The sequence below is a fragment of the Gadus morhua genome, chromosome 14 (assembly GCF_902167405.1).
Source record: "Gadus morhua chromosome 14, gadMor3.0, whole genome shotgun sequence".
Classification (NCBI taxonomy): Eukaryota; Metazoa; Chordata; class Actinopteri; order Gadiformes; family Gadidae; genus Gadus; species Gadus morhua.
Genome location: NC_044061.1, coordinates 15,605,497 through 15,623,303, shown reverse-complemented (window position 1 = coordinate 15,623,303; position 17,807 = coordinate 15,605,497). Strand labels below are relative to the sequence as shown.

General features: G+C 40.9%; 1 protein-coding gene and 2 long non-coding RNA genes across 3 annotated transcripts; all 3 read left to right on the top strand.

Annotated features, from left to right (window-relative positions):
* The first annotated feature begins 478 nt into the window (after positions 1 to 478).
* On the top strand, positions 479 to 1,232 carry LOC115559030 (uncharacterized). Its single transcript, XR_003979406.1, has 2 exons — positions 479 to 584; positions 693 to 1,232. It is a non-coding gene; the product is annotated as an uncharacterized LOC115559030 (long non-coding RNA).
* Positions 1,233 to 4,521: 3,289 nt separating this feature from the next.
* On the top strand, positions 4,522 to 7,348 carry LOC115559040 (uncharacterized). Its single transcript, XR_003979407.1, has 3 exons — positions 4,522 to 5,132; positions 5,936 to 5,971; positions 6,709 to 7,348. It is a non-coding gene; the product is annotated as an uncharacterized LOC115559040 (long non-coding RNA).
* A 4,992-nt stretch (positions 7,349 to 12,340) lies between these two features.
* On the top strand, positions 12,341 to 16,204 carry LOC115559039 (ATP-dependent DNA helicase PIF1-like). The gene is made up of 4 exons (XM_030377662.1): positions 12,341 to 15,064; positions 15,261 to 15,368; positions 15,494 to 15,555; positions 15,664 to 16,204. The coding sequence occupies exon 1, from the start codon at positions 12,357 to 12,359 to the stop codon at positions 14,085 to 14,087; it is 1,731 nt and encodes a 576-aa protein (XP_030233522.1). The 5' UTR covers positions 12,341 to 12,356; the 3' UTR covers positions 14,088 to 15,064; positions 15,261 to 15,368; positions 15,494 to 15,555; positions 15,664 to 16,204.
* The last annotated feature ends 1,603 nt before the right edge of the window (positions 16,205 to 17,807 follow it).

Here is a 17,807-nt window from a genome sequence, read left to right as displayed (position 1 = left end):
AAAATAACACCAGTGGACCAGACACCCCCCCCACACACACACACAAACCGTGTGCTTCGCAACAAGCAGGACAGACAAGCCTGACAGACAGAGAGGTCAGAGAGGGACCAATCAGTGGTCATCATTGTCCTTTACAGTTCTCTGCAATGGTGACATGTACGTCACTATGTATTTCGAATATAAATGTTGTATGACTCTTATAATGTCTGTAATGGTTTGATTGTTATCGGTTTTCCTCATATATCCATTGTAAGATGAATAAAACATGCACATTTGGATGTGATTTCAGGCTATGGGAGGGGTTGAAGATGGACCTGGAATGGATGGACCTAGTGACACTGGCGAGGCCGAGTGCAGAAGCGACATTCAATCATTTTGAGATGGACCCGAACATTTTGTAAGTACAATTTATAAATTTAATTGCATGCACAGCTTAAACAGTTGATGGAACTTATAATGTGAAAACCATGTATGTGACTAATTGCTGCTGCTCTTTTCTCACTTGGCCTCTGTCGGGTTCAGGGTCTGCATGGAGAGTTCAACTGAAGTGAATCAGTAGCAGCTCTACTCTGCGACTCATATCTGTAAGTAAAGTTTATTCTTAACGTTTGGACTTGTGTCTTCTGTTGGTGATTAAATGCACAGTTGGTTCATGTTGTTTTATCGTAACATTTTCCTTTTTATCTTTACAGCAGTCTACTTTGAAAGAGTCTACTTCTTCTGCAAATGGAGAGTTCAACACAACAAAGACACGACTGTTGCTGTCAGTCATCCAGCTGGAGACAGGACTCACTTCCAAAGCAAAGAAAGGATTTTCTGCAGAACTCCCGATGCAAACCCCAAAGACAGCTAACCCCTTCTTCAGGACCAAGAACAGGTCAACTCCAGTCACTGCCCTTTGTCACCTGGCTACTCACTGGCGAGTCACTCATGAACCAGAGACTCCCAAAACCCTCCCACTAACCACATACACACACGTGTCGCATGCTCAGCCGTCCTGGTAGGGGATCTCTCTTTGACTTGGCCTACCTAAAGGTTTCTCCTTTTTCCCCTAATAAGGGTTTTAAAGAGTTTTTCCTTTAATGCTTGGAGAGTCTAAGGCTGATGATGCAAGACACACAAATGTGTAATAGTCTGATGGGACCCAAAGTTGAGCTTTGTTTTCATGTTAGTTTTATGCTTTGATATTTTCATGAACCTATAAGATTGTAATAAAATGTAAATGAAGTGACTAAAAAATGTATCATGTCTGATTAACCAAGAGGTACGTGGGCATTACAAATGGTTTGACTCAAAGGTTTACATGGTGGAGCATGTCGTAGCAACTCAAGTAATCAACCGAGTGTGAGGGAGCTATTTCTGTAGGTCCAAGCTTATCGGAACCTCACATCTTGTGCGCATTATTCAACATTTCCAAACTTTTCAAAGTCTTCATTTTCATTTGTTAATTCGATTTAGCTTCAGTTCTTCTAAATTCAGAATCATTCAATTGTTCAGTCCCATTCATTCGTAATTATTATAATTCCTAGATTCAGTGTCTTCATTCTATAGACTTCATTCTACCTTCAAAATGTTCAACAGATTTCCTAGATTCAGGGTATTGATTAAACCTTCAACTTCAGCAGTAGAGCGGAGCATTTCAGCGTCAGCAGACTTTAGCAGTATTACTTCAGAACCCTTCAACTCATTCATAATTCATTCTACAGACTTCAATCTACATTGAAAAGGTTCAGCAGATTTCCTGGATTCAGTGTATTGATTCAACATTCAGCTTCAGATTTGTTAATTCAATTTAGCTTCAGTTCTTCTAAATTCAGAATCATTCAATTGTTCAGTCCCAATCATTCGTAATTATTATATTTCCTAGATTCAGTGTCTTCATTCTACAGACTTCATTCTACCTTCAAAATGTTCATCAGATTTCCTAGATTCAGCGTCTTCATTCTACAGGCTTCATTCTACATTCAAAATGTTCAGCAGATGTCCTAGATTCATTGCAACGATTCTTCAACGTGCAGCTTCAGCAGTAGAGCGGAGCATTTCAGCGTCAGCAGACTTTAGCAGTATGACTTCAAAACAATTCAACTCATTCATAGTTCATTCTACAGACTTCATTCTACATTCAAAATGTTCAGCAGATGTCCTAGATTCATTGCAACGATTCTTCAACGTGCAGCTTCAGCAGTAGAGCGGAGCATTTCAGCGTTAGCATTCACACCGCAATACCTTCAGGGATTGCAATTCTAGTTATTTTTATTTTTATTATTCCGCCGTTATTTTGGAGTGCGACTCCTTCGCCATACTTCAACGTAGAAACTTCATTCAAACCTTAAAACGTTCAGCTCCATTAGGAATCGAGCGCTATTACTTTTCTTATTGATATTCTTCATAATTCCCGAGATATTCAACTTTATTCACCGAAAATTCCCCCATTCACTCCCATTAAAAATTAAAAAAAACGCTGATTCACCCTTCATCCGATTCAACACTTCCAACATTCAAACGTTCATAACTTGGTCAAATTTCAACCGTTTAGAATCATTCAAAGAATTAAACAGATCTACACATTTGTATCTTCAATAATATTCAAACAGAATTTCGATATCATTTATAGTCTTTTCAGATTCACAGTTTTAGTTTTAATTCCGGATTCGTTTTCAGTTGCTCTCACTCTAACCGTTTGCCATGGCAACAGCTCGTTGACCAATCAGTGGTCTCTAACATTCGATATTCAAATGAGGCTGATTCGTCCTTGATCCGATTCAACCCTTCCAACATTCAAACCTTCATAACTGGGTCAAATTTCAACCGTTTACCATCATTCAAAGAATTAAACAGATTAACACATTTGTCTCTTCAATAATATTCAAACATAATTTCGATATCATTTATAGTTTCCTCAGATTCACAGTTTTAGTTTTATTTTTATTATAAATATTCTGCCACTTTTTCGCAACGCGACTCCTTCAACGTACTTCAATGTAGAAACATCATTCAAACATTAAAACGTTCAGCTCCATTAGTACTATTGTGCTATTATTTTTCTTATTGATATTATTCATAATTCCCGAGATATTCAACGTTATTCACCGAAAATTCCCCCATTCACTCCCATTCAAAATTAAAAAAACGCTGATTCATCCTTGATCCGATTCAACCCTTCCAACATTCAAACCTTCATAACTTGGTCAAATTTCAACCGTTTACCATCATTCAAAGAATTAAACCGATCTAAATATTTGTATCTTCAATAATATTGAAACAGAATTTCGATACCATTTATAGTTTTTTCAGATTCACAGTTTTAGTCTCAAACCGTCATATTCTACAGTTTGTCCCATTGAGGCAGTCTGCCCATTCTGACACTTAAATTACTAAAGACATTGTAACTAAATCATTTTTCAGCCGTTTACCATCGCTGAAACAATTAAACAAATGTAGACATTTGTATCTTCAATAATATCTAAATGAAATTTCGAAAGCTTTTAAACTTTTTCCAGAATCACAGTTTTAGTTTGACACCGGATTAGTTTTCAGTTGGTTTCATTGATTTCCGTTGACATTCAGGCAGACTCCCTTAAACACACACACACACACACACACACACACACACACACACACACACACACACACACACACAAAGATAACATCGGCCGGGTGAAACACACGCACACACGCACACACACACACACACACACACACACACACACACACGCACGCCGGCTTGGGCACACACACACACACACACACACACACACACACACACACACACACACACACACACACACACACACACACAGATAACATCGGCCGGGTGAAACACACACACACACACACACACACACACACACACACACACACACACACACACACACACACACACACACACACACACACACACACACACACACACACACTGCAATCCGATTTTAACATTTGGAACTCCTTTCCAATCCCTCACTTGAATAAAGCTATTCAACATTTATACTGCTCCTCCTACCACTACTACCATTAGCCGGCAGACTGTAAATGAAGAAGGCGTTATGTAAGGGATAATGCCCGACGAGGTGTCCATTATGATGGATATAAAATGGACACATAAGACAATCGATATTCGGTATTTGTTATGGATTTATTGTACAAATTCCCTGAAAAGATGCACGTTCCAGGATGAATGGAAAAGCTCCCGTAAGAAAAATTGATTTATAAATCACAAAAACAACTCATATGAATTGATCCTCTTCAGTCTTACTTTGTACTTGAGGCCTTTTTCGGGAATCTGTTGGAGAGTGGGAGCACTCGAAGGTCTCTTAAAAAAATCGCCTGACATCCATGGCTAATTAATGACAGGTAGGCAGGCATGATAATCCACAACGCGTAGGGCCATGTGTTTACATACTTCCTGTTTATATATTTTCCTGGATCCGGATTGGTGTTGCCGCCGCAGCCGCAAGGCACTGATTGGAGGGTCACAGACCATAATAGCATAGGCCTATAACAGCGCAGATGAAAATGATTCAGATTACAGCGTTAATTTGTTCAACTATATGAAACTTTGTTTTAGGTGTTTTAAAATGATACCAAATTTATTTCCGATTATTCCAACGGCAGAATACAAGGCACAGGGAACTTTGAGGTTCGTAAACGCTATTTAGAGGTGCGTAAACGCTATTTCCTTAATTCCAGAGGTGCGTAAACGGTGTTTACGTGCGTTTGACCCTCCACTACAGTCCTGGTAACAATCAATTATTACTGAGAGAAATATATATTCAAATTCTAGGTACAAGTCGAGAGATATGTCAGAAGTTCATGAAGACTCTCAAAGCAGCATTTGATGCAACCAGTCTTTTTGTACAGGTCAAATACGCATACAATTAAACATATAACTCTGTTACTCATACATTCAAGAAGGCTACACTGCTCGATTATTGTCGTTTTAAAAGGCGACTGACAGATTGTGTCAGACATACAACCAACCTACCTGTTCAGAACGATATATAGGCCTATAGGCTACGTTATTATCATGTCAGCGTTGATCTGAATGAGCACGCGATACAGCGGCTCGTGGCGTGACAGCCTTTAAATACCAGCCCAGACGACACGAGCGTCATTCCACAGATGAAGACAGTCGGGTAAGTCACATATAATTATATGAACCTGTCTTTATACAGTTTATTTCGATAATCTTCTTTAAAAACACTGGAAAGTATTTAATTGATATATTAAAACCAAACGAAAATGATATTGGCGAATTAAATGTTGTGAACAGCGGCAGAACATTCGAAAATAAAAGCGGTTAGCCAAAGTTTGCGCAGTCACTGCGTCACATTAGTTACCGTAACCCGTTCAATGGAAAGCAGAGTCCCAAATATACGCTAAGTCCCTTTTACTGGCCGCTTTGGCTACACGTTAGGAAAATCTATAAGACTTGTCTCAAATAACATTGGTCTCAAATCTTAAAGAAGACGTTTCTTCTAGAAGATGACGACGATAACGCAGCAATAAACTGAATGCAACCGCCTTTGTTCTTAAACGAGAACAAGATTGAAGCGCGAGCGAACGTAAAAATGCCACTGAGAAAAAAGTAGGCCTACAACCTGAAATTCAAGCGGTCAGTTGTTAAACAAAATGTTAAACTTCAATAATTGTTGGTAGTCAAGTTATATAGGCCATTTAATTAATCTCTCAACAGCGTAAGCATACCACATTGTAAACCATACCACATTGGCGGGAAAACACATCGGCGGGAAAACACGGCATACGCCATGTATTCAGCCTCGTACGCGCTCGCGCGTGTGTGTGTGTGTGTGTGTGTGTGTGTGTGTGTGTGTGTGTGTGTTTAACTCTTTCTCTCTTTCTAGTAGTTTCATGTCGTTTATATGTTCAATTTAAAAGAAAAGATAAACCTAGTCTAATATGTTTTTTCATCTTCTAGAGACCATCCAGAGAACTCGTTGCTTCGGTTTGATTGGTGAGTAAAAGCAAATCGGAACTCCGTTACTCAGATGCCTGTGTCTAGCTATGTTTATAATTAGCAGTGTTAGCCTTTAGTCAACATTAAGGCGAGTATAAGGTGAATAGACCCATAGATACATTAGAACACTAGATGTCTCGAACGTCACCACTGCTGGCCAGCTTACCACAGTCAGCTGCTCACCCATAACATTGCGTTGGAAATGGTAGACTTTTTAAATAACCATAACTTGCTACATTTTTATAAACGCCAGAGATGTAGTTATGACACATTGTATTTGTTAATGACCCTGCATACTTGAATGACACTGCAAACCGTTTGTAAATCGGTTGAAAATTGAGCAAGTTATGGTTCTCTCTCTCTCTCTCTCTCTCTCTCTCTCTCTCTCTCTCTCTCTCTCTCTCTCTCTCTCTCTCTCTCTCTCTCTCTCTCATATATTAATAGCCTAATAATATATAATTATCTGGGGCTCATTAATATAGGCTAATATTAAGCACAGAGGAACCATTTGTATTGCAGTCCTTCTATTATATACTGGGCAGTGTTTGTAACTGACATTAGTTAACAGATTCTTTTCTTGTGTGTATGTCTGCCTTTTATCATTATAACTAAGTACTGTGTATACCAGCCAATGTTGACAGAGACATGCTGAGCAGATTCATGCAATTAATTTAATTAAGTTAATGTTTGTTTTCTTTTCTTTCCGGTTTAAACACTGTACATGAACAAAGAAGACGTCTATTGGCCCTGCAGCCTGCTGTTTTTTTTACCATCCAAACCCCCCTACCCCATCTTTCTCGCTACCCCCAAACCCCATCTCCTCTTATGGCGTTTTTGATGTCTCTTTTTTGAGACCGCTCAGTAAAACGGCTTGCCTATCCTCTACCTGTCTCTACCCTATTTCTCTCTACCTTATTTACCGCTATCATTACGGCATTCTCATTTCTAAAGTACTTGAAATGAACAAAAAAAACGAACTTGAAAAACCCTGAGCCAATGAAAAACCCAGAGCCATTGAAAAAAACCCAGAAACTTGAAAAAAAAAAAAAATCTTTCTTTTTGAAATAGAAAGTACCATCTCACTACAAACTGGTTTGTTTTGAGAAATCTCCTCCTGTACCTATTGTCACACTCTGTACCTACTGTCACACTCCCTGTAGTTCACGCTGAAGAGATGCCAAAGAAAAGCAAAAGATCCCAAGCGGCTAAAGTAAGGTGGAGTAAGTCTGGTGAGTTTCCGCTCAAAACACAAGCTGAACATGTGCAGAATTGTGATCCTGACAGCAACAGAGAAGTACATTTTCCTGACCATTCTCATGCTAATGTGACATGTGTGTTAGCATCCTACAGTCAGAGCCATCATAGATATATTGATTCAAAAAACAGTCAGTGCACCTGTAACTCTGTGACATTTCTAGCTTTCCTGCACGAGTTACATCACCTGCAAAGCGCAGACCTTGATCAGATTTTGGATCGCGGCCATGCAATGTATGCCCTTACACTGGGACAGTTATGTGTCGATGGAACAATGGTGCATGGACACTTGAATATACAGGAACTCCCTGAGATTGTTTTTGGCCAAAGACAGCAGCATGTGCTGACAAAGTGTAACTCAATGTATGGAACGTTTGTATCTTCTCCTGAAGTAGGCGAATACCTCAACCTTGCAGCGAGACTTCAGTGCTTGACCTCTGACGTGAACTCCGCTCTGCTGGTAATGACCTCTCAGTGCATCGCTGTTTTCCGAGACCGGCATGGAAGGTATGGCTATTTTGACCCACACTCTAGACGACCTGATGGATTTCCCTCTGGCCCAAATGTACCCGGCACAGCTGTCATGTTGACTTTCACGCATTTAAATGACCTGGTAAAAAAGTTGATCGCAAGCTTTACTATGTTAGGCTCCAGCCCTTATGCACCATATGAGCTCGTTCCTGTGCTTTTTAACAGTGAGGATGAATTCTCTTTGGATGGAGTTTTGGCAAATGTAGACTCTAATGCAGATACTGCTGAGTGCACTCCCTGTGATGAAATATCAGACGCAATTGAACTCATGCACGTTTGTAGCGGTGAAGTTACGGTGGAATGCGATACATCTGACAAACCCCAACAGATGCCAAATCTATCAAAATATTCAAAAGGAAAAAGGGTAAAGTTCGAAAAAAGATTAAAGGCTTCTGAGGTGACGAAAGCTAAACATAGCAAAAATGTTGAAACTGCAAAACAAAAAAAATATAGAAAAGAGAGGGAAAGGTATGCTAAAGATAAATATGTCGACAAAAAGAGATCCTGTGAAACCAACAGTTACAGAAAAAAAAAGATGTCTTACATAGCCACTCGCTATCAAAGAGACTCTAACTATAAGCAGAGGCAGAGGTCATATATAAGAAACCGTTACAGGCAAGACAAAAGCTTTAACCAGAGGCAGAGGTCAAATATCAGAAACCGTTACTGGCAAGACAAAAGCTTTAACCAGAGGCGGAGGTCATATATCAGAAACCGTTACAGGCAAGACAAAAGCTTTAATCAGAGGCAGAGGTCATACACCAACACCCGCTATCGCTTAAATGCTCATTTCAGGCAAACCCGAAAGTCTTATATTACCAATCGTTATGCAAACGACCCTGCATTCAGATCCAAACAGAAAGAAACGATGAGACGACGCATGCGCGATAAATACAGTAACAACCATTCGTTTGGCATGACTTACAACATGTATTGTGCAATGAAAATAAGACAAAAGTACAGAAACGTAATCAGAAGACCCAACCAAGTGGATGACAGTCGGCCGAACCAAATGGATAACAATGTGATCAGGGATGCTATTGAGGTTTTTCGATCCAACATCAAAAATGGGCCGACCTTTGCGTGTACAGTTTGCCACCGTGCGTTGTTTGCAAATCAAGTGCGATACTGCGATAGGTCAAAGTATACTCAGAACACAGATGTTGTTGAAACCTGCCTTACAGGGAAGTTTGTTCACGTTTGTAACGATTCTTGTGAAAATCCAGAGCAGTGCAATGTACCAAATGAGAGAAAGAGAGAGTGGATCTGTCACTGTTGTCACGAACATCTTAAAAATGGCCGCATGCCACAACTCGCCATCGCAAATAATTTACAGCTCGCAGATATTCCACCTGAACTGTGTGACTTAAACATATTGGAGAGACATCTCATTAGCAAATACATCACGTTTGCCAAAATAATCCCGCTTCCCAAAGGTCAACAACGAGCCATTCATGGCAATGTAATATGCGTCCCATCAGAAGTGCAGGAAACAGTCAATGCCTTGCCCAGACTTAGAAGTGAATCTCAAGTCTTGAGAGTGAAGCTAAAGAGACGTTTGTGTTATAAAGGTCATCAGCTATTCCAAACTGTAACCTGGACTAAACTAGTGAGGGCTTTGCTTAAGCTTAAAGAGGTCCATCCACAGTACAACGACATAACCATCAGAGATGAGGCTGAATTATGCGATCCAACTCTAGATGAGGACGAAGACACTGAAAACATAGATGACACAGATTTTAATGCTGAAGATATGATGGAAATCGACAGCTTTGAGAACGGTGCACTTTGCGAGGCAGAACCTGAAAACAATGAACAGGCTATTGATTCAATTGAATTAAGTCAGCAGTCAAACAGCAATCAACAGGAGGGTGATGAACCTAATGGCGGCATTGCTCTCGAGTCATGTCTGCAGCCAACTGACATTTCAGAGGAAATTTTGAGCTTTAGCGAAGGAATATATTCGGTTGCGCCCGCTGAAGGAAACAAACCAGTAAGCTTTTTCAAAACTCCTAACCTTGAGGCGATGGCTTTCCCCGTTCAGTTTCCGACGAGCAAAAACACAATCGATGAAGAGCGTCCGAAGAAATTAACTCCCTGCAGTTATTTCAAAAGTAGACTGAGCTGCATCGACGACCGTTTTGCAAGAGATACAAACTATTTGTTCTTTGCACAGTTTGTACAAGAAATATATCAGGCCACCTCCAGCATGTCAATACAATTGCGCAAAGGAAAACCGTATACCCGCGACGGTCGCAAAATAAACAATGCAATGTTGCAAGACAAACACGAGGTTGAAAAACTGGTACGTAACAAAGACGCAATTCGATTCATGAAAGTTTTGCGAGGCAGCCCCGCCTACTGGCAACAAACTACCAAAGACTTGTTTGCGATGATAAGGCAATGTGGAACGCCGACTTTCTTTTGTACATTTTCTGCAGCCGAAATGCGCTGGAAAGAAATAATTACCGCTATTAAAACTCAACAAGGCGAACAAGTGAATTTCGATGAGCTCGACTGGTCGTCCAAATGCGATATTTTGCGAAGTAATCCTGTGACAACGATGCGCATGTTTGACAAACGCGTTGAAGCGCTGTTCAGAGATTTGATCATGTCACCTGCACAACCCATCGGCAAAGTCGTTGATTACTTTTACCGTTTAGAATTTCAGCACAGAGGTTCCCCTCACATACATTGTCTCATTTGGATAGAAGGAGCGCCAGTGTTTGAGGAGGACTCGGATAAGACGGTTTGCGATTTCATTTCCAAATACATCACCGCCGAGATGCCTGATCCAAACACGCAACCTGAACTTCACAAAAAAGTTAGCGGGGTTCAAATGCACAGCAAGACACACTCAAAGACGTGTATTAAATATCTCGGTGCCAACTGCCGTTTTGGATTTCCGAAATTACCTTCCCCCGAGACGATGATAGTAAGATCTGAAGAATGTGACGGTGAAGATGAAAGAACGTCGGTGGCGACAAGAAAGCTCACAGCACTAAACCGGTTGCTTAACAATCCCGAGAGCGAATCTCTGAGTTTAGAGCAGATATTGTCCTTGTGCGATCTTACAGTTGACCAATACCAGGATTGTCTCCGTGTTAAGGCAAAAAAAAGTGAGGTGGTACTAAAGCGTGATCCCAAAGAAGCTTACGTAAACGGCTATAATCCAACACTGCTCTTAGCGTGGGACGCAAACATGGATATACAGTATATTCTAAACCCGTACTCTTGCATTGCCTATATCTGCAGCTACATCAGCAAGGCCGAGCACGGTTTAAGCGAATACCTTAAGACCATGATTGAGAACTCAAATCATGAAAATCTCAATGAAAGTGACGAGATGAAACAAGTGATGCAGGCGTACTCCAAAAAAAGAGAGGTCAGTGCTCAAGAGTGCGTCGCTCGTGCATGTAGTCTGAACATGAAACGGTGTTCCCGCAGCGTGATATTTGTACAGACCGATGACAACCCGCTGAAAATGAGTTATCCCATGTCGCACCTAGAGAACAAAACCCCAGACTCTGTTAATGTGTGGATGACAGGCTTACCCGACAAGTACAAATCGAGACCAGAATCGCCAGAGTTTGAGTCAATGTGTTTGGCTGATTTCGCTGCCACTTGTAGAATTGTCTATGGCAAACAGGCCCAAGGTGCAAAAGCTATTCCCCTGCTCAATGAAATGGGATTCGTTCAGAAGAGAACAAAGGATAAGCCCGCTGTCATCAAGTATTACCATGTCTCGCAGGAAAAGAAACCTGAGCAATTTCACGGCACATTGCTAAAGCTTTACCTGCCTTATCGCTCAGAGACACAGCTCAAGTCCATAAACTTCCCCACTTACAAGTCCTTCCATGACCATGCAGGCGTTCAGCTACCTGGTTCAGAGTACGCCGAGCTAGTGTCTGACATTGTGAAACGAAACCGAGAGAAATATGAGAAACACAGGGAAGACATCGATAGTGCCATCGCAGAGTACGAACAGAATGGTTGCATAAGAAACGAATGGTGTAATCTGGCTCCTGAATGTGAACTGCAAAGGTTAGAGTGCATTGAAGAACTTGACGCGAGACCAGCCGATGAGGATAACGTCCAAGAGAATGTGCCAGACTACAACCTTAGGTCAGAAAATAGACCAGAAGGTGCCATCATGAGTGAAGCCCCTGAGATGGATCCGACAGTGTTGAAAGAAATGTATCGAAGCTTAAACCAAAAGCAGGCGTCTGTTTTCTATGCCGTCAGAGACTGGTGCATAAAGCGTGTCTGTGGTTCAAATGAAGAACGGTTCTTCTATTATATCAATGGCGGTGCAGGAACAGGCAAGTCCCACCTCATCAAATGCATCCACGCAGAAGGATCCAAAATATTGTCTCGACTTCCCCGTAACGCAGAAGAAGCCGACATTTCCAAACCTTCCGTACTCCTCACGGCTTTCACTGGTACTGCGGCGTTCAACATATCCGGCGTGACATTGCATAGTCTCTTCAAACTACCGAGAAATTTAAAGCCTCCTTTTCAAGGCCTTGGCAATAAACTAGACGAAGTCAGGGCAGATCTTTCAAATGCTGAGATACTAGTCATTGATGAAGTATCCATGGTCTCAAAGTATCTGTTTGCCTACGTAGACATGCGATTGAAACAAATTAAGGGAAATCAAAGACCTTTTGGTGGAATGTCAGTTCTCGCCGTCGGAGATTTTTATCAACTTCCCCCGGTCAGACAGTCAAAACCGCTGTGCGTGTACGATCCCACTCGAATCGACCTCTGGCGTGACCAATTTCAGATAATCACATTGACGGAGATCATGCGCCAGAAAGACGATGTCGCTTTTGCCGAGACGCTAAACCGCATCCGCGTCAAAGAGAAAGATGATGTATTGTCAGGACAGGACAAAGCTTTGCTCTCACAGGCTGTCACGGTTCCAGCACTCTGTCCAAAAGACATACTGCATATTTTTGCCACAAACAAACAGGTTGATGCCCATAATTCAACAACGCTAGCGCTGTTTCACTCGGACATCATGAAGATAGATGCCCACGACTATAAGAAAGATCCCAAAACTGGAAGAATGGCAAAACAAGCTACACCTTTTCACGGGAACAACCGAGAGCTCGCTGACTCATTGAAACTTGCCATTGGTGCACGCGTCATGCTTACCAGAAACGTCAATGTTCAGTCTGGTCTGTGCAACGGAACTTTTGCGTGTATTGCGGAAATAGTGATCAGTGACGACGGTCCACATGTCAGTAAACTCGGTCTAGAACTGGATGTGTCGAGAAATCCCAACAATGTAAGTGCAGCTGACAATATTGTGTACATTGAGAGAGACGAAGAGAATCTGAAGCAAAGGGGAGTGGTTCGCAGACAGTTTCCTCTAAAACTTGCGTTTGCGTGTACAATACACAAGGTTCAAGGTATGACCAAATCCTCAGCAGCAGTATCGCTAAAACACATCTTTGAACCCGGCATGGCCTATGTGGCTCTCAGCAGAGTAACTTCCCTCAGTGGACTACATATTCTCGATTTGGATGAGAAAAAAATATATGCCAATCCAGAAGTTCTCACAGGTCTTGCGAGCATGACAGAAGCTTCACTTCAGCACATTATGCCTCTATTTCATATCTCGGTGACATTAAACCGACAGGACGTTCTCACCGTCATCCATCATAACACCGAAGGACTACCGGCTCACGTCGCTGACATCAAAAGTCATCATGAACTTTGTCTCGCAGACGTCCTCTGTCTAACAGAAACTCACCTGCAAGGATCTTTTGTTTCCGAAAATATCCACTTGGAAGGTTACACGTTGTTTCACCGTAATAGGAATGTCTCTTACACAAACTGCCCTCACATTTCAAACAAAAATGGTGGCGGAGTTGCTATTTATGTGAGAAACCACATCCGAGTCAGTGAAAAACGCTACATACAGAACGCTACAGATATCGAGTTTACCGTCATTAAACTAGAAGCCCCGTTCATTGCACTGATTGCTGCCGTCTACAGGCCTCCGAGCTACAGTGTGCACTTATTTCTAAAAAATTTGCAAAGCCTTTTAGATTCACTCGAAGTCATGGATCATCACCCAATCATAGTGTGCGGAGACTTCAATGAAAATCTGTTGTCCGGTGCAAACAAGCCGATTTATGAACTGTTTCGTGCTAAAGGTTACGCGCAACTTATCACCGCTGCTACCACGGATAAAAATACACTGTTGGACAGCATTTACATCTCCCGACCGCAGCGATGTCTCCATTCTGGTGTCCTACAATCGTATTACAGCTACCACAATCCTGTTTACTGTACACTAACATCAGAAAATGTATAAATATCAATTAAGTGTCAAACAACAAAGCATTGTGAAATGCATTGATCGTTGCAAATTGAGTTCATGAGATAAAACAGATTAAAGTTAAAGTTAACAGTTATTCATTTTTTCTCAAAATATCACTCAAACAAAAATATCACTCAAACCAAATATCACTTGAAAAATACTGAAATTAGTTAATGGGTGGGATTGTCCTGTCAGCCAAGCTGCAACATCTGCCTGGCTGAGGGAGGGAGGGATGGAGGGACAATCTCATCTAAAAAAGCAAATTGATTTCATGCGATAAAACAGATTAAAGTTAGATTAAAGTCATTCATTTTTTCTCGAAATAAGGAAATTGATTTCATGCGATAAAACAGATTAAAGTTAGACTAAAGTCATTCATTTTTTCTCGTAATATTACTCAAACAAAAATATCACTCAAACCAAACATACGAAAAATACTGAAATGAGTTATTGGGTGGGATTGTCCTGTCAGCCAAGCTGCAACATCTGCTTGGCTGAGGGAGGGAGGGATGGAGGGACAATCTCACCTAAAACAGTCCAAAAAAAATTCAAACAAATGTAAAAATGGTTTAAAATAAATATTATATTGTTCTGGGTGGCAAAGTTAAAATGATCCACACATAGCAAACTAAAGGAAGTTGAGCTTTTAATATGATCCCTTTTAATATCAGCCTTGATATCACATAAAATAGAATTTTACACGTCCCAGATTCTTACAGGGCTTCAGGAAACGCAGGTAAGTACCTTGTAACTCGTGGAATTGTAAGGATTTGTTATCGCTCCTGCAGCACTGCTACTTCACTGTACTTAAAACATTATTTTGTCTTTGAGTTTGTCGTTATGAGTGGCTCCCAGCTGTCCGGAGGTAGGCCCTGGAGCTCAAAAATATCACCAGTGGACCAGGCACCCCCCCCCACAAACCGTGTGCTTCGCAAAAAGCCGGACAGACAACAAGCCTGACAGACAGAGAGGTCAGAGAGGGACCAATCAGTGGTCATCATTGTCCTTTACAGTTCTCTGCAATGGTGACATGTACGTCACTATGTATTTCTAATATAAATGTTGTATGACTCTTATAATGGTTCTGTAATGGTTTGATTGTTATCGGTTTTCCTCATCTATCCATTGTAAGATGAATAAAACATGCACATTTGGATGTGATTTCAGGCTATGGGAGGGGTTGAAGATGGACCTGGAATGGATGGGCCTAGTGACACTGGCGAGGCCGAGTGCAGAAGCGACATTCAATCATTTTGAGATGGACCCGAGCATTTTGTAAGTACAATTTATAAATTGAATTGCATGCACACCATAAACAGTTGATGGAACTTATAATGTGAAAACCATGTATGTGACTAATTGCTGCTGCTCTTTTCTCACTTGGCCTGTGTCGGGTTGAGGGTCTGCATGGAGAGTTCAACTGAAGTGAATCAGTAGCAGCTCTACTCTGCGACTCATATCTGTAAGTAGAGTTTATTCTTAACGTTTGGACTCGTGTCTTCTGTTGGTGATTAAATGCACAGTTGGTTCATGTTGTTTTATCGTAACATTTTCCTTTTTATCTTTACAGCAGTCTACTTTGAAAGAGTCTACTTCTTCTGCAAATGGAGAGTTCAACACAACAAAGACACGACTGTTGCTGTCAGTCATCCAGCTGGAGACAGGACTCACTTCCAAAGCAAAGAAAGGATTTTCTGCAGAACTCCCGATGCAAACCCCAAAGACAGCTAACCCCTTCTTCAGGACCAAGAACAGGTTAACTCCAGGCAGTCACTGCCCTTTGTCACCTGGCTACTCACTGGCGAGTCACTCATGAACCAGAGACTCCCAAAACCCTCCCACTAACCACATACACACACACACACACACACGTGTCGCATGCTCAGCCGTCCTGGTAGGGGATCTCTCTTTGACTTGGCCTACCTAAAGGTTTCTCCTTTTTCCCCTAATAAGGGTTTTAAAGAGTTTTTCCTTTAATGCTTGGAGAGTCTAAGGCTGATGATGCAAGACACACAAATGTGTGATAGTCTGATGGGACCCAAAGTTGAGCTTTGTTTTCATGTTAGTTTTATGCTTTGATATTTTCATGTAATAAAATGTAAATGAAGTGACTAAAAAAATGTATCATGTCTGATTAACCAAGAGGTACGTGGGCATTACAAATGGTTTGACTCAAAGGTTTACATGGTGGAGCATGTCGTAGCAACTCAAGTAATCAACTGAGTGTGAGGGAGCTATTTCTGTAGGTACAAGCTTATTGCAACCTCACATCTTGTGCGCATTATTCAACATTTCCAAACTTTTCAAAGTCTTAATATTCATTTGTTAATTCAATTTAGCTTCAGTTCTTCTAAATTCAGAATCATTCAATTGTTCAGTCCCATTCAATCGTAATTATTATAATTCCTAGATTCAGTGTCTTCATTCTACAGACTTCATTCTACCTTCAAAATGTTCAACAGATTTCCTAGAATCAGGGTATTGATTCAACATTCAGCTTCAGCAGCAGAGTGGAGCATTTTAGCGTCAGCAGACTTTAGCAGTATTACTTCAGAACCCTTCAACTCATTCATAATTCATTCTACAGACTTCAATCTACATTCAAAAGGTTCAGCAGATTTCCTGGATTCAGTGTATTGATTCAACATTGAGCTTCAGATTTGTTGATTCAATTTAGCTTCAGTTCTTCTAAATTCAGAATCATTCAATTGTTCAGTCCCATTCATTCGTAATTATTATATTTCCTAGATTCAGTGTCTTCATTCTACAGACTCCATTCTACCTTCAAAATGTTCATCAGATTTCTTAGATTCAGTGTCTTCATTCTACAGACTTCATTCTACCTTCAAAATGTTCATCAGATTTCCTAGATTCAGCGTCTTCATTCTAATGGCTTCATTCTACCTTCAAAATGTTCAGCAGATTTCCTAGATTCAGGGTATTGATTCTACAGGCTTCATTCTACCTTCAAAATGTTCATCAGATTTCCTAGATTCAGCGTCTTCATTCTACAGGCTTCATTCTACCTTCAAAATGTTCATCAGATTTCCTAGATTCAGCGTCTTCATTCTACAGGCTTCATTCTACCTTCAAAATGTTCAGCAGATTTCCTAGATTCAGGGTATTGATTCAACATGCAGCTTCAGCAGTAGAGCGGAGCATTTCAGCGTCAGCAGACTTTAGCAGTATGACTTCAAAACCATTCAACTCATTCATAGTTCATTCTACAGACTTCATTCTACATTCAAAATGTTCAGCAAATGTCCTAGATTCATTGTAACGATTCTTCAACGTGCAGCTTCAGCAGTAGAGCGGAGCATTTCAGCGTTAGCATTCACACCGCAATACCTTCAGGGATTGCAATTCTAGTTGGGTATTGTCATCGTCTCAGTGGTGCAGTGGAGTGCACTCTGCCTAACCCACTGGAGACCGCAGCTCAATTTCTGTGGAAAACGAAATATCTTCAATTTTAAATGCAATGCTATCATGTCTATTGCACTCATATATAATATATTATATATATTATATATATTATATATGTCATATATAACCTCAGACATAATTCAAATACAAATCACAGTGGGAAGTGGAGAGAGCTGTGAGCTAAGCCCCCGGAGACCGGGGTTCAAGTCCGGTTGATGTACTCTGTTGGAAGACTCTTATTTCATGCGAATTATAAAGTCAAACTATAACAATTGTGAAGAGTTTATTCGG